This window comes from Callorhinus ursinus, unplaced genomic scaffold (assembly GCF_003265705.2).
Source record: "Callorhinus ursinus isolate GAN/ISIS: 27379988/994484 unplaced genomic scaffold, GSC_fseal_2.0 scaffold79, whole genome shotgun sequence".
In the NCBI taxonomy this organism is placed as follows: Eukaryota; Metazoa; Chordata; class Mammalia; order Carnivora; family Otariidae; genus Callorhinus; species Callorhinus ursinus.
In genome coordinates this window covers 4,121,886-4,142,108 of record NW_027397141.1, presented here as the reverse complement: position 1 = coordinate 4,142,108, position 20,223 = coordinate 4,121,886, and the positions used below count along the sequence as shown (strand labels likewise).

General features: G+C 62.8%; 2 protein-coding genes across 4 annotated transcripts in view; both read left to right on the top strand.

The window, feature by feature from the left end:
• LOC112826447 (inactive ADP-ribosyltransferase ARH2) overlaps positions 1-8,270 on the top strand; it is an 18,220-nt gene extending 9,950 nt beyond the window's left edge. The window contains exons 3-7 of the mRNA XM_025874561.2: positions 744-869; positions 2,796-2,936; positions 5,161-5,288; positions 6,495-6,627; positions 7,368-8,270. Of these exons, the coding sequence (XP_025730346.1) occupies positions 744-869; positions 2,796-2,936; positions 5,161-5,288; positions 6,495-6,627; positions 7,368-7,525 (686 nt within the window). The 3' untranslated portion in view covers positions 7,526-8,270. The remainder of the gene's footprint in view (positions 1-743; positions 870-2,795; positions 2,937-5,160; positions 5,289-6,494; positions 6,628-7,367) is intronic.
• A 107-nt stretch (positions 8,271-8,377) lies between these two features.
• LOC141371591 (uncharacterized) lies at positions 8,378-19,882 on the top strand. Of its 3 annotated transcripts, none has more exons than XM_073887448.1 (2): positions 8,378-8,870; positions 14,945-19,882. In XM_073887448.1, the coding sequence occupies exons 1-2, from the start codon at positions 8,866-8,868 to the stop codon at positions 18,855-18,857; spliced, it is 3,918 nt and encodes a 1,305-aa protein (XP_073743549.1). In that variant the 5' UTR covers positions 8,378-8,865; the 3' UTR covers positions 18,858-19,882. The 3 variants fall into 3 exon arrangements, with proteins under 3 accessions (XP_073743549.1, XP_073743550.1, XP_073743548.1); XM_073887449.1 differs by having other exon boundaries at positions 8,378-8,935; XM_073887447.1 differs by having other exon boundaries at positions 8,378-9,653.
• The last annotated feature ends 341 nt before the right edge of the window (positions 19,883-20,223 follow it).

Genomic DNA, 20,223 nt, shown 5'->3' with positions numbered 1-20,223 from the left:
CAGGTGTCAGCAGGTGGGAGGGCAGGTGTCAGCAGGTGGGAGGGCAGAGTGGCAGCCCCTCTGCATGCAGAGTCCAGCCAGCTGGAGAAGGGGTCAGCTATGCTGCAGGACGGCTCGGATGCATCTCCAGTGGTCACTCTGGGTGAAAGATGCCAGGCGAGAGAAACCATATTCTGCGTGATGCTGCATACATGCAACTCTAGGAAGTGCATACGGACCTGTGGCCCCGGGTCTGTGGTGGGCGGGAGGGCGGGAGGGCACAAGAAAATCTTCAGAGCGACTGGCAGCCAGGTCCGCCATCTTTATTGGGGAGCCGGTGCTGCACATTGCTCCGTGTCACAGCGGGACCCTGTCACACCCTGGGACCCTGAAACCCGCGCACTTACAGCTCAGCTGAACCCCCTTCCCAGAGAGCAAATGTGTCCAGCTAAAGCATTCTGTGTCTGCAGCTCTGTGTGCCACGTCTTCCCCAGAGAGCATGTTAAGAGCACTTCCCCAAGCCATCAGAAATTCTGGGTTCAATGCCGGAATAACGTTCCAACATACGGGAGCTCTGCAAGTTACTTACTCTTTGCTCTTTGTCGGGCATTTGGGTCGTCTGCTTATTTTCACTCACTTAAATGACACTGTGATAAACATTCCATAAATGTGTTTACGTGTTCGGGTTACATGTGAAAGGTCGGTTGCCGGAGGGGGGTTATTGGAGCACACGTCTGAAACTGGGTATTCTGTGTTCTGTGTAGGCTCGGGGTTTGGAGCTGCCACGAAAGCCATGTGTATTGGCATGCGGTACTGGAAGCCCGAGCGCCTGGAGACACTCGTCGAAGTGAGCATCGAGTGTGGCAGGATGACCCACAACCACCCCACAGGTGACGCTTCGCGTGCGGTGCCTGCGGAAACCCTACCCACCGTGTGGTTCATTTGCCTGTTGGCGGACTTGGGCTTCTCTGTCTTCAGGTCTGCTTACGCTCTGTTTTCGACCTAAAAGCGGGTCTGGCATGGAGCGTGGCGATGCTGGGGGGGAGAATCCCCAGTAGGTGCAGGGCTGTTTGCACCAGGAAGAAAGAGCAGCCCCAGTTGTCTGAGGGAAGCTGGGCTTTGGGTTGATGTCCTGAGCATGCAGATTTATGTCACAAGTGTTGGGCATCATCTGCTGCGAAGTGCTGCCCCCGGGTGAGGCCCTGAGCCAGACCAACAATCACGGGCCTTGTGAGCTGCATCCCTTCACTGCCCGTGCCTCTGTTTCCCCACCTGATGGTGGCACTGGGAGCCGGGTCTCCCTGAGCACGAGGAGAGAGTGGGTAGAACAACGGGCCTCTTGGCTGGTGCTCCTAGGTGAGGTGGCGTCAGCTATGCCCTGGGGTTCCCCACCGCATGTCCAGCACACGGAGGGAAGGCAGGCGGGGCCCCAGCTGACCGTGAGTCATGACCTAGAAAGGCAGGCAGCGCCTAAGTTTAAAAAAGGACTTGGAACTCCCACACCTGTAACCACCTTGAATCCTGGCAAGGCGGGTGGTGGGCCCTCCCCAGCCCCTGCAGGTCCACAGACTGCTCGCTGCTGCCCAGCCACTGTTCCCTCTTTCAAGGCCACTTTTTTTTTTAAGATTTTATTTATTTATTTGACAGAGAGAGACAGCGAGAGAGGGAACACAAGCAGAGGGAGCGGGAGAGGGAGAAGCAGGCTTCCCGCGGAGCAGGGAGCCCGATGCGGGGCTCAATCCCAAGACCCTGGGATCATGACCTGAGCTGAAGGCAGACGCTCAACGACTGAGCCACGCAGGTGCCCCTCAAGACCACTTTCAATGTCCCCTGTAACTGGTGTGGCCACTCTGTGCCCTCCTGGCGACACCCTCGTGGGTGTTCCTTAGGCCCTTAAGTCTGTGTGAAAGGCAGAGAATTTGAGCACTTGCTCACTAGTGGTTCAAGGAGAGGTGGACTGAGCATAGGAAGCCTCCAACCATGACCGTGCGGAGCGTCTGGAGACGATATGAGGAGCATGAGACTCTGGGTCGAGAATCCGAACCTCTAAAACTGGCTAATATATTGCCCACTATTATTAAAGAAATGTTTCTTTTTTTTTTAAGATTTTATTTACTTATTTGACACAGAGAGAACCAGAGAGAGAAAGAGACAGACAGAGAGCAAGCACGAGCAGGGGGACCAGCTGGCAGGGGAGAAGCAGAGTCCCCTCCGAGCAAGGAGCCTGACGCAGGGCTTGATCCCAGGACCCGGGGATCATGACCTGAGCCGAAGGCAGACGCTTAACCAACTGAGCCACCCAGGCGCCCCTCATATAATTTGTTTCTAATGAAAGATTTGATGAAACACTGAGGGTTTGATGGCATGCGGGCAACACCAGGGAAGGCATGTCGGCTCCTGTCCAGTGTTCCAGATACGGCTAGCTGCAAGCGTCATGGTGGTGTTACCGTGTGCACGTCCCAGACGCTGGATACCCAGAGGGGCCGGGGTGATGGCAGGTGGTCAGGACAGTAGTGGGTCTGAGAACTGGACACTCACTCCCAGCCCGTGGCGACGCCTCCCAGAGTGGCCAGCGAGCCACTGAGAGCATCTCTGGAGATGGCTGTGCCTTCTCCCGCGTGGTTGTGGTCTCCGTGTGTCTCGGGCTGGCCTGGCGGGCGCTCCTCTGTGCTGAGAACCGTCTGTCCCCACGATGGCCCTTGCTAGGGGGCATGGCACCCCTTTGTGCAGGAAACAGAAGGCCAGAGTGCACAGGGCAACGGCCCAGGACGCGAGCCCAGATGCCATTGTTGTGTTGTTCTGCCCCTGCCCTGCAGGCTTCCTCGGGTCCCTGTGCACGGCCCTGTTTGCATCATACGCTGCACAAGGGAAGCCTCTGGAGCAGTGGGGCAGGGACATGATGCGGACGGTCCCTCTGGCTGAGGAATACTGTAAGAAGACCATCCGGCACCTGGCAGGTGAGCCTGGCCCCCCTTCCGGTCTCACTTGAACGGGTTGCTCTGATTCACCCTCGCGGCAGATTTGGACACACAGGGTTCCCAGACAGCTCGAGGTCTGTTTGCCCCACCCTGAAACCGAGGGCTGACCCCACCAAGGGGGCCGAGGCACCCCTGGCAGAGGACGACACCTGCCCAGGGGACCCCAGTAGCCAGGAGACCCGGCACAGTGTGAGCCGCTGCATCCTGACCCCGGGCCTCCTGCTGTCTGACGGCAGCCGGAGAGATGGGAGGGGTGCATGCTTAGGTTCGATTTTCCAGATGGTCCTTAAGTAGCCCATTCCCCGGAGACGGAGAAGGGACACCCACACTGACGTCCGCACTGCTCCTGCACCTTGTGGACGGCCTGACCCGAAGTCTGCTGCCACGAAGGCCAGACGGGCATCTGTGCCCACTGGTGACATCCACACCCAGGAGTGTCTGTCTGTCCCCAGTTACCTCAAACCCACCGTCAAATGACACACACCCTCCTTGGCCCCCCGTGGGGTATCCATCAGCTTGTCCAGCAGAGGTCCTAGGGGATTACGGTGTTGCTGCGGGTGGGCGAGTGGTGGCCTGACGGACCAGACGAGAGAAGCTGGTGCAGGACTAGGAAGCCCACGGCTTCTCCTTGGGCGGCCAACCCTGCGCAGGGCTCTTTCCCTCCAGGAGGGATGGGAGCTGCGTGAGAATGTTCTGAAGTTGTCCAGGAGGGTTTCCGGCATAAGCTGCCGCGTTTGTCCCGGGGCAGAGGGGGCTGAAGGTGTGAGTGTAAGAGCAAAGGTTGCTGGTTTTCTGGGCAGCCCGAGGCCGAGGTCTTGAGACAGGACACCCATGAGTCACTGTCACCCTCCGGCGAGCGGGGATTCATTCTAAATGCCTCTGGAGAAGCTTCCAGAACAGCTTGACAAGGAGAACTTTGCCTCTCCTTCTGCAGTGAGGGGAAACTCTCATCCACTGGGCTCCGTTCCGATGTGAAGCAGAGAACATTGTGTCCACGTGAACTGAAGTGTCCCCCTATAAACTTAATTATAGAACAGGGCTCCACGCTGGCCTTATTTTCTGCTGCCTTAAGTCACTCTTACCCCAGGCTCTCTGCAGTGGGTGAGGCTGCCTGTGGCCACCTCCTCCCAGCTGGGGAGAGACAGGTCAACAGGGCCGAGTGTGGGCCACGCAGTGCATTCACGCCATGTCGGGGACGGTCCCCAGAGCTCTGGCCTCCCCCAGGGTGTCCCCACAGAGCAGCCGCGGGGGATGCTCCTGGACAGGAACGGGGAGGGCAGGCATTGGTCAGAAAATCTGAGACTGTTCTTTCTGTTTAATTTTAAATGTGTTCAACCTGGAGTTTTATGGCCTCCTATGACACACACCCTTTTGAACAGAAACCTCAAATCGTCCAGAGACAGTTGTGTTCAATTCCTCAAGGGCCTTCTGCATCGTGGTGCCCATTGGCACATCAGCTCCCCGGCTTACTGCTTGGACATCTGGTCCCAGACTCGGCCGCCCAGCGGCCGGGAGAGAGGCGGCCGCACGCGGGCCGGGCGCCGGTCTCTGCAGGGCGGCTGGGGCGTCCCATCGGGCCTGGTGGTCTTGCCTCAATGTTAGGTCGGCTCTGCTTTTCGCTCTGTAAAGCAGACTCGGGCCAGCTTCCCAGGGGCCTGTGGCCCCCTCGGACTTGGAGCCGCATCCCAAGACCTGTCCCTGGGCCTGCCTGCAGCCCCCGAGCCGTCCCCTGTCCCGCGGGCAGCACTGTGCCCCGCGAGCCAGGAGTTCCCGTTGGGCTGGTGCGGAGGCCGCCGCGGTGTGCCGGCCCAGCCGCCTGCTGGAGGGACGCCCAGGCGCTCGTGCGTCTACACCTGCGCCGGCGCAGCTGCCGCCACGAATGTCCTCTTCACCCTGTGATTTTGGAAGGTCCTTTCAAGGCCTCTGGGGCTTGTGCGCCGGGCGGTCAGCCGGGAGTAAGGAAATGCCTCCTCCCAGGCTGCGTTGCATCAGGGAAGAGATACAGGCTCAGAATTTTCAAGCGGATGCTCTTGGAAGCAGTGCAGTCCTGGGTTGGGTTCGGAATAGAGTCAAGGAGGTTTGGCGCTGCTTTGGGGCCCGTCTCCTCCTCCCTCCCTCTGGTTCCAAAGCAGCTGCAGACACAAGCACGGCCGAGCCGTGGAGCCGCCCCGCGCCTGCAGCCCGCCCTGCTCTTTATGTTTAGAATACCAGGAGCACTGGTTTTACTTTGAAGCCAAATGGCAGTTTTACTTGGAGGAGAGAAAGATCAGCGATGACACGGGAAGCAAAGCTGTCTTCCCCGAGCACTACGACTCAGAGGAGAGGGACAAGGTGAGTCTTGCCGGTGGTGCGAGGGCTGAGGACAGGACTTGTCGGGGTCCCAGGGCCCGGGCCCCGCCGAGGAGCCGCTGCAGCTGGGCTGTGTTCCTGCCGCGGCTAGCGCCCGGCCTGGGGCTCCCCCAGCAACCACCAGGGGCCCAGCGCAGCTGTGGGGCGGGTGTGGAAACCTTCCTGGAGGAAGCATGTGTGAAGCAGACAAAACTTTATCTTTCCATTTTCTCTCATTTAAAGCATGGTACGTGCTAGACAATTTGGGGAAAATATGATTGTTAAAGATGTTCTATTCCACTTCATCTTTTCTAGGGGCTAGAACTTAAAGTCGTACATGATGAATAAGGTTGTGCAGGCCCTCATCCTCGTGCTGAGAAGACCCCTAACTGGCTGACACGGTCAGCATCGGGTTTGGTAGTACAAGGGAAAACCCTGAGTCACTGTGGCTTAGCCAAGATAGACACCTATTACCCGTATGTCCACGGATGCCAAAGTTGAGTTGCAAGTCCCTTGCGGTGAGGAGCTGAGAACATTCTGTGTGGCCCCTCTGTCTTCTGAGGGCACCACTGTCCTCCAAGCCGGCCACTCTGGCTCCAGCCAGCGCGTCTGCATTCCATGTGTCCGGACGGTGCAAGGGGAGAGGGAGGGCCCACCCTTCCCTCCTTGGGTGCTCCCTACTGCCCCTCTAAGTGCCCCCCGGGGACCTCCCCTGGATGCAGGAAGGCCCTGGTGTGCAGTCCTGCAGATGGTGCTGCCCCAAACCAAGGCTGACTCTGTCGCCAGGGCACCGGGGTGCGACCGGCCAGTCTGCACCCTGGCCCCTGCCCGCTCCCAGCTCTCTCCAGCCTTTCCGCTCATGGCGCACCCCCAGGCTTCATTCGGCACCACCACCCGGCCCACCCTTGCCCGCTAGCCCCATGCTCCACTCAGACGTGGGTTGAGTGGCTCCATCACCACAGACTTGGTGGCTACCCCAACATGTAGTCAGGTTTGTCTTTGGAATACCTACATCCGTAGGAGCCACGAGAAGGGGATCTTTCCCGGGTACGGTCACCCCAGCCCTGGGGCAGTGCATACAGGCAGTGCTCCATAAGTGCACAGTGAGTAGGTGCCCAGCGGCACCTTGGACGAACCTAGGAAGCTCACGCTCCAGCCAACATTGGCTTCGCTGTCTCACATGACCCTGATCCCTGGCTCTTCCTACAGGCTTACCGAAAATGGAGCTCGGAAGGCCGAGGGGGCCGGCGGGGCCACGATGCCCCCATGATCGCCTACGACGCTCTCCTAGGAGCAGGTGACAGCTGGGCAGAGCTCTGCCACCGGGCCATGTGTCATGGAGGTGAGACCCCTTCTTTAATGGTCTTGGGTTCCAGGTGACCAGCACCCCCTTCTCCCCCCAAAGCACCCTCCCGGGATGTCCAAGGGCCCAGCCTCCTGACCCCCCGGAATATTTGTCCTTCTCTGGGCGGGGTGCTGCCTCGAGTGGCCGTTGGAGTCGGGGCTCACAAGGAAAGGGCATCTGGGGGAAGAGCCGGGGTGCGCATCCCTCTCCTTCAAGGTCGCCGGGCTAAGAGCGGGGATCCTGCAGGTACAGGCCCCACACAGTTCTACAGACTCCGTAGCCAGAGGGAGCTCTGTAGCCCTTTGCATCAGGTGGCCACGGGTTCGAGCCCTCCAGGGGCGGCCGGGACGCAGGAATTCCCCGCCTCCTGGTGCCCGCTCTCCCCTGCGGGTGTGAAATGAGGGGATTTCTGGCAAACACCACCTCGAGCTGAGCACAGTCTCCGTGGGCATCCGGGCCCCTTGGTCCCTGGTGCTGAGGTGGCAGAGACGCCAGCGCCTGCAGACATGAGCTCCCCGAGCGCCCGGCCCCCAGGACGGCCTGGGCATCCGCACACACGTGTGTCAGGGTGTGCAAGGAGGGAGGGTGGAAGAAGGACAGCAAGTCCCCCGGGTCGGTGTGCCCAGAGAAAAGCTGGGGTTAGGCCCCGGGGCGGGGGCTGCCCTGAGGGTCTCTGAGACGGGCCACGCCTGACCACTTCGACCCTGGGGCCCCTGAGAACCTGCGTTTCGTTCCAGGCGAGAGCGGGGCCACCGGGACTATCGCGGGCTGCCTGTTCGGGCTGCTGCACGGCCTGGACGCGGTTCCCACGGGCCTGTACCAGGACCTGGAGCACAAGGAGGAGCTAGTGCGCCTGGGCGAGGCTCTGTACCACCTGTCCACAGAGGAGAAGTAAAGCCCTCCCGCCACCGTCCCTCCGTGGGGAGCTGCGTCCAGCTCTGGCGGCCCCACGGCCCTCCTGGATGTGCACCACGCCTCATTGGCCATAATCACATTTTAACTCTCTCCTCCCCCGATGTCAGAACCCTACCTGCTATAGGAAATGCACTGTCTGTCCTGCGAGGATGTTTGTCCTGCCCTCACGTGGCCCTGGGGCATCACTGGCCCCACGCCGGGTCTGTGGCCCCGAGCCTCCAAACACGGGAGCACAAACAGTCTCGGGGATGATCGTGTATTTCACTCTGTGCACGACTAATGCTACTCGCTCACTCATGCCGACAAAACTAACCACGACCGCTGTGCGCGGACCGAGCGTGCGTTCCACCGCTTCTGGCCTTAGACGGCGGCAGCCGGCAGGCACGCGCTTACCTCCAGCCGACGTTTTTAATCACACTAGATCTTAAAACCAACCCCTTTGGAAAGAGTGCCTGAGAAAACTGGGAAATAAAGGGTCCTCGTGCGTCCCTGCTTCTCCTTCGGCGTGGTCTGCAGCCGTGGGCTTCCCAGGCCCACCCTCGGCCACCGCCACCTGCTCCACCAGCCTTGCCGCTGGGGACCCGCAGCTGCTCACCGGGGACGGTGCCTCTCTCTGCGAGTCTTGAGGAAGAGAACGCTCGCTCTTGCTAGAAATAACCTCGGACATGGTCTTTCTCAAGTAGCATCTGGTGTGAATAAAAGAGCAGTTGGTGTTTCACGTTTAACACGGTGCTTCGGCGGCTTGGCGGGGGCAGCTCTCTTCGTGGAAGGCAGCCTCCAAGCGCGGCCGGCGGCCCCCAGAGCCCATGGGGTCGCCCCCTCACTTCTCAGGACGGGGGGGGCAGTAGATCCGGGGGCGGCTGGCAAGGAGGGTCCCGGAGTAACTGAACTAACCTTTGCTGCTGGTCGTGCTTTTCTGTGGGAAGAGGCAGAAAGCCGCGTGGCGGGGGGATGGGGGTGGCCTGGGCCAGGTGGCCCAGGCTTGGGGGGCAGGGACGGTGCCCAGCACAGCCTTCAGGAGCAGAGGACCGGAAAGGTAAGCTGCCATGCTCACATGGCTGAGCCACGTCCCGCCGACCCTGGCGGCTGGAAGCAGGCCCCAGGGGAGGGGCCCAGTCGGGCGCAAGGGCACTCCGTCTCCATCGAACCCGCAGTTCAGGAGAACCCGATCCATCCTTGAGAGTCAGGAAGTGGGTCTATTCACAGGCTGATGATAAAACATTTCAGCAAAAGTTCACAGGACTCCTGAAAGGAGTGGACTGCCTCCCCATCTCACTGCAGAGAAATGCACGCGCTAAAGAAAGCAAGACCATAAACGTGATGAGGTGAACAGCGCACCTGCTCAGATTTTAAAACGTTTAATACTCGTGATTTCATCCTTATTACAGAGGTAATGCACACACATGGCTTCTGAAATTCAAGTGTGGTGCGTACGTGGTGGTTTGTGGAGAACAGGAGGCTCTGAAACCCTCAGCCAGTCGCGCTCCCAGGCCCCTCAGGCGGCCCCAGAAGTGGCCTCTCGCGAACGATGCGGAAGCATTTCTGCACACATGCAGGCCTTCCTTTTGGCATTTTTTGGACCTCATCTTTTTAGCCGCTGCACTTTCTCGGGCACCGTGATTCATGTAACTCAGTTGTTCCTGCTTCTGCTGCCCCATGTCTGCTTTAGAATGTCGCTTCCGATCCCTCCTGAAGGAACATTCATCTCCACGGTGGCCCGGCGACTTTGCATTGTGCGAGCAGGGGTCAGGCAGGGGCGGGTCCTCCTCGTGCAGCTGGTGTGTCCCCCTGCACTGGCTCGGCATGGGCACGTGGGCTCAGAGGCTGGGGCTCCGGACTGTGCCGGGCAGCGCTGGGCAGCCCCCATGCCCTCAGGGACAGCCCCCCGCTCCTGCCGTGGCTCCAGTGTTGGAGCTGGTCCCTGCTCTGCTCACACGCGTCTAGACTTCAGGGTGATTTGATTAATCTGTGTCCCCGGACTCTTTGGTTAAGAGGTTTTGCATTTAGATGTTGAACCCTTGTTCCCAGTGTTTTCGTATCTGGAAGCCAGAGCGGAGGTGGGTTTGGCAGACACGCTGCCCCTCTGAGAGCTGGGGGCAGCCCACCCGGTAAGTCCCCTGACATGATCAGACGGGTCCACACACAATGGCCTCAGCTCGGTTCTCTGGGACTGACCCCTCCATTGCGGGGTCCCCAGGTTGGGGGCGGGGCGGCAGGAGGGGCTTTCACGTTGGACACAGGAGGGTCGGAGCTGTTCATGAATGCAGAATGTACACCCTGCTTCCAAGCTGCCCAGCAGCCTCCCCGATGTCCCCAGGCCCACGGGCACCCGGTGCAGACAGCACACGAGGCTCGGCCAGGTGTCTGCGGGGGGAACTGGAAACATCCCCCGTTTCCGAGGAGGCCACTGGAGACACAGGACCTTCTCGAGGCCACAGCCCATGGGGACACAGACGCCAGGGAGACCCCCCCGCCCACCTGTCAGCCCTCGGCCCTGCGTCCATCCTGCCCTCTTATAATAGCTTGTTTTCAAGTACGTTAAAACACACAAAAAGCCACAAAGGGGCCCAAAAAGCCCCATTCAGCAGCTGCCCCAGCTGCTTGCGTTGGGCTAATTGCTGCCGCATTAACCCCGGGCCACATTCACCTGATGTCTCTGTCGGCGATGCGGACGGACGCGCCCAGCAGAGGCCGTGCCCCGGGAATGAGGGAGGGGCGCCTGAGAACCCTCGGCCTGCCTGCTTCTACCCCGGGCCTCCATCCGCCGAGGCTGGACCGATGCCCCTTTCTCCCTGCAGCCGGGCAACTGGGGGGCTCGGGGGCAGGGCCAGGGGCCCCCCCAGCCTAGATGGCCGCCCACCACTTCCAGCCAGATTGATTTCTAGGAAAACACAGGCTCGGGTTCCCTGACCCTGACTCATGCACAGGTTCAGCTTCACTGCCCCTCATGGGCAGCAGGACCGGCCTGGTCGGGGAGGTGGTCTACCGAGTGCCCGCAAGGAGGGGCTGCAAGGGCAAGGGAGGGCACAGGCCGTGTGGGGCGAGTGGGCAAGTGTGCTGGGCCGGGGGGCAGCAGGGGGCAGGCCCGGCCCCAGGCTGACCCTCCGAAAGGCAGGGAAGGGTGCGTGCAGGTCGCCAAGGAGCAGGGTCCGCCGTGGGGGCGCAGCTCTGTGTGGAAGACAACGTGGGAGCAGTACTGTGGGGGTGATCCTGGCTGGCTTCTCTCCCCTTTCTTTCCGAGGATGCACTTGGCTGGGGGAGGTCCCTGCTGCCCTGGAACTCGGCGGTCTGCCCAACAGGGCCTAGGAGACCCCATATCTCAGAAGAGGACATGGAGGCCAGGGACGTCCCCTTGCCGCCCGAGGACACGCTGACAAGGGCGGACCCGTGCCTGCTGATAAAGCAGATGGTGAAGGCCAGACTCTGCCCACCAGGAAGGCCCCACCGAGACCCCCGAGGGACCTGGCACTGCTGGCCTTTCGGGGCCGGGCTGGGGTGGAGGGTCTCAACCAGGGGCTTGCCCTGCACCCTGACTGACCAGTCCCTGTATTTCCACGTGACCTTTCGGTAGCCAGAGGCGCCAACGGAACCTCCAGGAAAGCTTACCTTGGCCGTGCTACTCACACTGGCCCCAGAGAAAGGTGTTCCGGTCCCGGCACGGGCCTGGGGCGGCCCACCTGCACCAGCCGGCAGGGGCAGCTGCCCACCACGAAGCTGTGGACCCCAGACCACCTCTGCGGAGCGCGGACCAGATGGAAGCAAGCTGGCTCTGAGGCACACATGGCTGGCACTCCCCACCACTGTCCTCGCCTGTGGTGCACAGGGCCTGTCGGTCCAACACGCTATTTGGGCCGGGCGTGTGGGGCTCGGAGGAGAATGCGCTGGGCCTGCCTTCAAGTTCGGGGTCAGGCAGCCACGGGAGGCCTGGTCCTGGCGAATCCCCTGCGCATCAGCCCCGCCGCGGGCTGGTAGGTAAACACTGACACAGAGGGGCGCTCGGCGTCGAAGCTTGGCGATCCTGGCGGGAGGCGTCCAGTGTGGACGGCACAGAAATGGGGCACAGTCCACACCGAGCTGCCCTCACTCTGCACCCCTTCCAGAGCTGCCTCCTGTTCAGACTGAGGGGTCTTGGCACCCGTAGGCAAGGGAAGCTGCAGAGGCACGCGAGGCCACGAGGCTGGTGCTCGGGGCCTGTGTTCAGACGTCAGAATGACCCCAGATCTAGTTCAGCCATTGAGTGACTCAACCCACAGTCGTGAAGGTGAATGGAAGGGCCAAGTGAGCAACGGCCCCCAGGAAGGTGGCTGGCGGTGTGGCTGGCCCGTCCAGAGGCCCTCGTCGGCACCCGCCCCAGGCCCCGCCTGCACACTGAGGCCCTGGGTCCTGAGGTCCCCATGTGGGGTGCAGGTGGTAGGCTCTGCTGCAGCCACCCTCCCCCACGAAGCTGGGACCCACACACAATGATGGGCCCTGGGGGCGACTGCACAGTCAGGGAGTCAGCCCGCCGCTCAGTCAGCCACGGGCTCAGCCAGCACTGACAGGCTCTGCACGCATCAGGTACGGAGCTAGGGTCTGGACTCCGCAGAGATGGGCGTTCGGTCATCGGCCCGGGACTTGGTCCAGCTGGGATGGCCCCACGCTCCAGGTGGGGCGAGGCTTCCGCGGGTGTCTTCCAGAGTGCGGGTCCCAGAAGGAGGCACACAAGCGTGGATGGACGGGCAGGAGTGCAGCACGGGGAGGTGGTGCCAAGAACTCAGGGCCACAGCCTTGCCCGCAGAGTTTGGACCCAGTTCTAGACACAGTGGAGGCTGGAGGAGCCAGAGCACGTGGGGGCACAGTTGGAGGGGTGGCCACGCGGCGGAGGGAAACGTGGGATTGCAGAGCCCGGCCAGGCGGGTGGCAGCTGTGGGCTGTGGGGGCGCCGGGAGGGAGCTCAGCACGTGCAATGTGCCTGAGAGACCGAGAGTCGGGCCAGCCGTGCAGAGCCAGGCGTCCCGCATGAGCCCCCCACACGTGGAGCCACGCGGACGGCGTTCCAGGCCCCGTATCCACACGGCAGCGGGCGAGAGAGCGAAGTGAAGTGAGATGGGCCCGGGCAAGCACAGGGCACCAGTGGGGCGCCCAGCCAGGTCAACAAAGTCAACGGCAGAGCCTTGGGGTGAACTGCACTGAAGAGACATGGGCCGCCCGCTGCCTTGTGTCTCTGGGAAACAAAGCCAGCCGCCAAACCAGCTACCCGTCAGGCTGGGAGGCCACGCACCCCAGCGCTCGGTTCAGAGACGGAGCCGTGGTGGCAGTCAGGTCGGCAGGAGGGCCTGTGCTGACCAGGGTCCCACAGTGGCCGCTCCTCCCTGTCGCCGTGGGTCCCTGGATGCGTCTCCTCAGGGCTACCTTCGAAGGCGTGGACACAAAGCTTGCGGGCTCTGGAGGAAGCCAGGACCGCGGAGCCCGGAGTGGCCACCAGCAACCTGCCTTGGCAGGAAAAGCGAGGTCTCTGGCGACCCTGTGGAGGGTAGCGGGCGAGAGGACATCCCCGCAAGCCTGGGGTGGGGGGGAAGCAGTGGCCAGGCAGTGATGCAAGCGTGCCAGATGGGCATGCTTGAGAACCCCCACGGAGGAGCCAAAGGCTCTTCTGCCTCCCCTGATCCCAGGCGCGGGGCGTGGGCGGTGTGGGCGCCCCGTGTGCCCGGCGAGCCCCTCGGCGATCCTGCTGCTGACTGGCACAGCTGTGGCCTCGGATTCAGCTGGCACTCACTGTGTGCACGTGCGGCCCAGGGGCCGCGCCGGCTCACACCCCTCTGGTTTGGGAACGGATTCAGGCTTCTATTTTGTTTTAGGAGCCTAACCCACCAAATCCACAGTTGTCTGAGGTTGGGAGAGAGCCCGACCCATCCCAGGGGTTCTCAAAGTGGGGTCCCTGGGCCAGCAGCCGCCGCGGCTCGGCAGGCTTGTGGGAAAAGCAAGTTCTCAGGCTCCTGGCAATGGCGGAGTGAGGCGTGGGGGTGGTGCCACCCGCACTCCAGGTCATCATAGTTGTCTGGTGCCTGAGGACAACTAACGCAGCCCCTCTGTGTGAACTGAACGCATCCGGGCGGGTTAGGGGGCTCTGGGGAGCCTGCGGGGGCAGGCATCCACGGTCACATCCCCCGAAAGGAGTACTGCCGGGCATTGCGAGCTGGAGTCAGGTGGCCGGGGACGGACCACCTGCAGCCCCAGGTACCTCCTCACAGCCGTTTAAGAGGACATGCTCTATAAGCAGAGACCTCTTTTCTGGGAAATGCATAAAAACACATAAAGAAAAGTATCATTGTGTGTTTCCTTCCAATCTGGTTTTTAAGCCCACACTGGGCCGTGCGGTTTGCCGTTCCACCTTCGCCGTGAGCACTTTCCGAGCCAGGACAGCACTCTCCTTCCGTGGGGATGTGCTGAGCGCTAAAGGGCCCGGTGTTGCACGTTTAGAACACTGCCAACGTTTTCATGGCATCAATAGCAGCGTGAAGACCGTCTGTGCAGGATGTGGTTCATAGCTCTGCATGGCGATCATCTGCTTGGAAGGAATCGCTAGAAGGCTGAATGGCTGGGCTCCATTCCGGTGCATTTTCAGAGACGTGCCTCCGCCTGCCAGGGAGGACCTTCCCGTGCCAGGCTGCGCAGGAGAGGGGAAGCCCCATCAAGTGCCCGAGACCCACCCCCAGGAGGCTTGTCAGTGGCTGGGTTGAGGTCAAGGGCCTGTGGCCGCCGTGCTGATAAGCGACTCGGGCGAATAGGGGCTCAGGCCCCTCAGCCGCAGGATACCTCTGGGAGCATTCTGGGGCGCCCCATGTGCCCGGCAAGTCTCATCCGCTCTGCTTGTCGGCAGAGACCACTTTCTCCAGCTCCAGGGTTTACCGCCCTCCGTTCCTGCCCCCACGACCTTCCCCAAGCTGAGGTCCCGGTGGCAGCCCAGGGCCCATGGTCTGTCTGCGGCTCTTGAGTCAGGATATAACTGTGGTGTTAACTTCATTTCTCATACCTAAAGCTAGCTATGCACAGAACCCCACAGAAGGTGTTACTTCTCTACGCTTACTTTTCCCCTATTCATACAAGTATAATATCTCCGTTATAAAACCAGTCAAACCCCGCACACGCGCACTTTCGCTTTCCCAGGTGCCTCCATGGAGCTATTAACGCCGCTTCCCGAAGCCCTTGGAAGGACAGCGGGTTGGAAGTGGGCGCAGGACGGTGGCCCGAGAGGCCGTGCACATCCCTCGTCTCTGCGTCTCCGGGCTCCCAGGGCTCTGTCCTCTCCCGGACTCTTGGGGCATTTGAAATGCGATTGCTCCACAGGAAATGTTCTGTGGAGTCACCTTGGGAAAAAACAAAGATAAAATCTGTGACGATTGTTTTTTTTTCCCTGCAGGTCCAAGCACGGCAATATTTGTGGCGGCAAGAAGCCCGTTGACACCCAAGCCCTGAGAAAGAAGGTCAGCAGTGTGACGTGTGGCCCAGCCGCCCGAGCCATCCTCAGCAGCCTGCTGCTCTACATCACTGACCTCCAGGACAGGCCCCCGGAGCTGCCTCCCGCAAGGATGGCAGCTGGTGGGAAGAGCAGGGCCGGCCGCTCACCCGGGAGCCAGAACGGCCAGCAGCGGCCCACCTGCTTCCAGCTCCTACAGGCCAAGTTCATGGGCACGGGCCGCGAGCCCCGCCTCAAGAAGCCCCGGGAGGTGGGGAGGCTGATCTCCAAGGACAAGCAAGGCCCCGGCAGGAGCTTGGTGACCGCCACCATCAGTAAGCTCCTGGAGAAGGCTCGGGAGGGAGCCAGCCGCCCCCCCCAGGACCGGGAGCGGCCCCACAGCCAGAAGCCCCGGCAGGGCCTTCCTGCCGGGAAGGGCACCGTGAAAAACATTCTGAAGATGTTCTTGGCCGCAGAGGAGAAGGAGGTCCGTGAGGAGCCCAGAGCGGCCAGGGCGCCCCTGCCAAAGCTGGCCACCAAGAGGGGCTCAGTCCTGTCCAAACTGCGGGAGAAGTTTGAGCAGAGCGGCTGTCTTTGCTCAGAAGCCAAGGTGCTGCCTCTGCGCGCGGAGGGGAGAAAGAAGAACCTGCAGAGGAGGAGGACCCACCTGCCCGAGAGCCACGTGCTCCGCACCACCACCATGGCCAGCACCTGCATCCGGACGCCACTGGCCTGCTTCCTGGCCTGCACCGCGGAGCCCGTGCTGGCCTTCAGCATCGCCACCGTCATCTGCGGCCCCAGGAGCTGGCTATCCCACTGTGCCAAAATCAGCCACTCACAGCAGGGGCGCGTGCCCAGCATGGGGGGCATGGCACCCAGGGGGGTTAGAACGGCCGGACAGGGACAGCCCGGTGCGGGGCCCGCCCAGCCGCCAGCATCCTGGGCCATGGCTCCTGCGGACAGCCCGGAGACGGGGTTCCTGGGTGGGGGGCCCCCACCCATCCCTGGGCCAGCCCCCTCTCCTGCCTCCCACCGCAGTGGGGCCCTTCCTGGCAGTGAGCCCCTGGTGTCCCTACTCAAACCAGCCAGCCCAGAGCATGCTGGGGCAGTGAGAGGTGACAGGACGGGGGACCCCCCCACAGGGGACACTGCACAGCACACCGGGGCACCTGGGGAAGCCAGGATGGGCCTGTGGCCTGGGCTCCCAGGTGCGGGAGCAGGAATGGCCCCCGAGGTTGCCCTCACGGTTTGCAGTTCTGAGGACGAAACAGAAGGAGTGACTTTAGGCTTGGAAGGAGACCCCCTGTTCGCTGTCCAGGAGACTTTCCCGGAACAGAAGGTAGCAGGACATGTCCTGCCACTTCTGCTGTCCACGGTCCAGGCCCTGCGGTGCACACAGTCAGCCGTGGGGTCTCCCCAGGTGACTGTTGCCCGGCCAGACACGCGCCAAATGTCACCACCTCCTGCCACGCTGCCCAAGGCCGTGGGGTCTCCCCAGGTGACTGTCGCCCGGCCACATACGCGCCAAATGTCACCACCTCCTGCCACGCTGCCCAAGGCCGTGGGGCCTCCCCAGGTGACTGTCGCCCGGCCAGACACGCGCCAAATGTCACCACCTCCTGCCACGCTGCCCAAGGCTGTGGGGTCTCCCCAGGTGACTGTCGCCCGGCCAGACACGCGCCAAATGTCACCACCTCCTGCCACGCTGCCCAAGGCATTAGGTGGTGGAGACAAAAGTTCTAGTCTTCTGAGCAGTGGAGGCAGGGGTGGGGGTGGGCTTGAAAGCGCTCGAGTGCCGTTTCCCACGGGGACACACAGTGAGAGCATCAGGGCAGCCGGCACGGTTGGGGGCTCCCTCAGGGCCCTGAGTGTCCCGTCTGCAAGGGCCTCCACTAGCGTGGGTCAGGACCTCCCAGCGGCAGCTCCGCAGAGATGTCCCACCTGGGGAAATGCAAATGGGCACAGCTTTGGGGATTCAAAGGAGCGCCAGCGTCCTGAGGGTCCGGCAGGAGAGGATGTGCCTGAGCAGGCCTGTGAGAAGCATCAGTGGCCAGCATCAGGTGACAGGCCGGTCCGTGGGGGGGACGCCCCATGGCATCATCCCACGGTCTCGGAGAATCGAGGGAGAGGGGACAGCCCCTCGGTCCCTGGCCATCAGCAAGCACTGCCTGCCGACGTGGGACACCCAGTGGGCGTCTCAGCAGCGCTGGAGGCCGCCACCCCCAGAGACAGGACCCCGTCTGACAGTCCTACCTCCGCGGGTGAGCAGGTCCTGTGTGAGCGAGAGCTCAGGGGGCCGCCACTAAGGAGCCCTGCCCAGCCCAGCCTGCAGGCTGCAGGGAGCGCCAGCCCCGGCCTGGGCAGTGACAGACCCACCTCCTTCAGCAAACACCCCAAACCAACCCCTGAAGCCCCCAGGCGGGTGGCAGCCACAGGGGCCACGGAGAGTCGCAACGCACCAGCGGCAGGTAACGTCCCGAACCCCGTTAACAGCGCGGCCCGAGAGCAGCACCCAGTGCATGAGGGAGAGAGCCGCCCACTGCCAACACACCGCAGCCTGGCAGCCCCGGCTCTGATCCGGGCCGCCAGCCCCCCGCCCGGCTCGGTCCCACCCGGGCCCTGGAGGCCCCTGCTCGGAGCGGCCCAGAGTGGCGCCTGTGGGGGCTCAGGGCAGCGCCGGCCCGAGACCCCCCAGGCGCTGGCCACCGTCCCACTGGAGGCGGGGCCGTGCACGAGTGCCGTGGCCGAGAGCGAAGCTAGCGCGGCAGGGGGAGGCAGAAGGGCCGCAGCTGCAGCTGGGAGCCCCTGGGGGGGAGACACGACCCCAGCCCCAGGCGGGGCTCACCTCACGCCCCAGGGCCGTGCTGCGGTGGGGCCTCTGCCCTCGCACCCTGAGAACCAACAGACCGAGGAGGACAAGCATGTCCCGCCCAAAGACCAGGTTCCTCCTGGCGCCGGGGCCCCCCGCCAGCCTCCATCACCTGGAGCAGCAGCAGGAGGGCAGCGGGTAGGCGGGGCGCCCCACAAGTCCCCGGACCCCCAAGCACACGAGCCGCCTGCGTCCCTCACAAGGAATGGCGTGCGGGAGGGAGTCGAGGTCGGGGACAGACGTCAACCGCGGGCAGGCCTGGGGGCGCCGGAGGAGGAGGCTGCAGGGCCCATGGGGCTGGATGGTCCCCCAGAGAAGGGGGTAGCTCTGTGGGGCCAGAAGCCTGGGTCACGTGCTGCAAAAGAGGGTCAGACACGGCCTGGGGAGCTCGAGGGGGGCCGTGCTGCCGAGGTGGGGACAGGTCACCAAGGCAGTGAGAAAGGCTCAGAACATGCGCCGGGGCAGCGGGCGAGGCGTGCAGAGAACCCTCCTCGGGGACATGGTGCCCAGGCTGGAAAGAACAAGGCACCTTCCCCCGCAAAGAAGCCGGGGCGCCCGGCACAGGCCCAGGCCGGCCGGATGGCGCCCCGCATCTCAGTAGGCCCACCCGACAGCTCATCGGAAGCAGTGCCCACTGTCGGTGCAAGCGGGAGGTCCCAGGGACCGGCTCCCAGGGGCAGCCAGGCGGAGCCCGGAACACCACACCAGGGGGGAGAAAGCCAGCCCACGGTGGGCGGGAGCCAGCGGTCCTCCGGCCCCGAGCCGGTGCCTGGCTCCGCAGTGCCCGCACCCAAGCCCGCGGGCCGTGAGACGCCCTGGGCCCCAGCCCAGGAGGGGCCCCCAAAGACCCCGGAGGCAGGGAGCGGTGCGTCGGAACGTGAACGCCGCCGAAGGCTGGCCCACTTTGCCAAGTATAGAGCCCAGAGCTTCGGCGACCAGCGGTCCTTTGATCTGTCCTTCAGACCGACAGTTATCAGGGCCAATGACACGTTCGAACTTCCCAAGTGAGGCCCCGGCTTCTGAACACTGACACGCCTGGCACCTCAGTTTCTGCGCCTTGCCCAGGCTGCTTTCCTGCCTCCAAACTACCCGGCCTCACACGTGTGCCTCCAGGGTGCCGTGTGGCGGATCCCTCTTCCTCCAGGTAACCGGCCCCGGGACGGTCCGCGTCCCCGAACTGTGGCGTTCTGCACCGTCTTCCTGGGGCCCGCGTAGCTTCTTGGGGTTGGAACAGCGAGGAGGAGGGACGCCCCAGGACCTCAGGTGCTTGTCCCGCGGGCCCCGCTCTTTACGGTGCTCGAGGGCACCCAGGTCCACATTGCTATCTCCACACAGAGCCATGTTGTTTCCACGCCTTCACGTTTGCTGCTGAGCCTGTGTGCGTCTCTCTCGTCCTGTCTTGGTGGCTTGGGCCACCTGCCCTTTGTGGCGTCATCCGCAGGCGGCAGCCCCTCTGCTCCTAACGGGCCGGTGAGCTGCCTGTGAAGTGTGCTCAGGGCGGGACGGAACCAACCACAGGGACACCGCGTCAGTCCCGCAGGAAGGGACGGTGTGCAGGGATGGATATTTCCAGATGCACAGTCCCAAGGAAGTGTCCCTGTGGGCGCCACGTGCTGAGGACAGGGAACGTCCATAGTGCCACGACCCGCCTCTGCCCCCGGGGCCTTGCTGCCGGCCCTCCTGCCTGGGCCGTTCCCTCCTCCCCTGCTTCTCGATCTCTAAAGCATCTGCCGTCTAGAATAGTTGAATATCCTATAGAAGTGTAAGGAAGGAAATAAAATCCCTGGTAAGCATGTGGCCTCAGGGTAATTTCTGTGACTGTGGCGGGCGGCTTCTCCCTCGCTGTCTCTAAGGCATATGGCCACACTGGGGGGGTCACATCTCATGTACAGCGTTAAACTCTCCACGCTACAGCGCACCAGGTTCAGGGCCATCAGGCAGCCTCGGGAAAGCCGCCAGCTCTCGGGGGGACGGCGGCCTGGCGGCCCCACACACGCCGTGTGCTCATGACACGCCGTCTGTGGAAGGGGGTTCCTGCCTCTCGAGCACGCCCTGCTGTTGGCTGTCCTTCGGGTGAGTGATGTTCTAAGCAATGTCTACTCGTCCCGTAGAAGTTTCCTTGACGCTTCGGGCTGGAGCGTCCACGTGGAGAAGGTGCTTTCTGAGCGGAGCTCCAGGCGGTGCTCAGCCCTCGTCCGTGCAGGCTGGGGCGCGGGCGGCTGCGGTACCTCCTCCTCCCCACGGTGCACGGAGGTTCTCACGGCGCTAAGCAGGAGGCAGAGGGTCCATGTGGCCGCTGTGCCCCGTCCAGCTGCGGGCCCATTGCCTGCTGCCCGCCCCTCAGGCCAGCGGTTCAAAGTCCGGCAGACCAGCA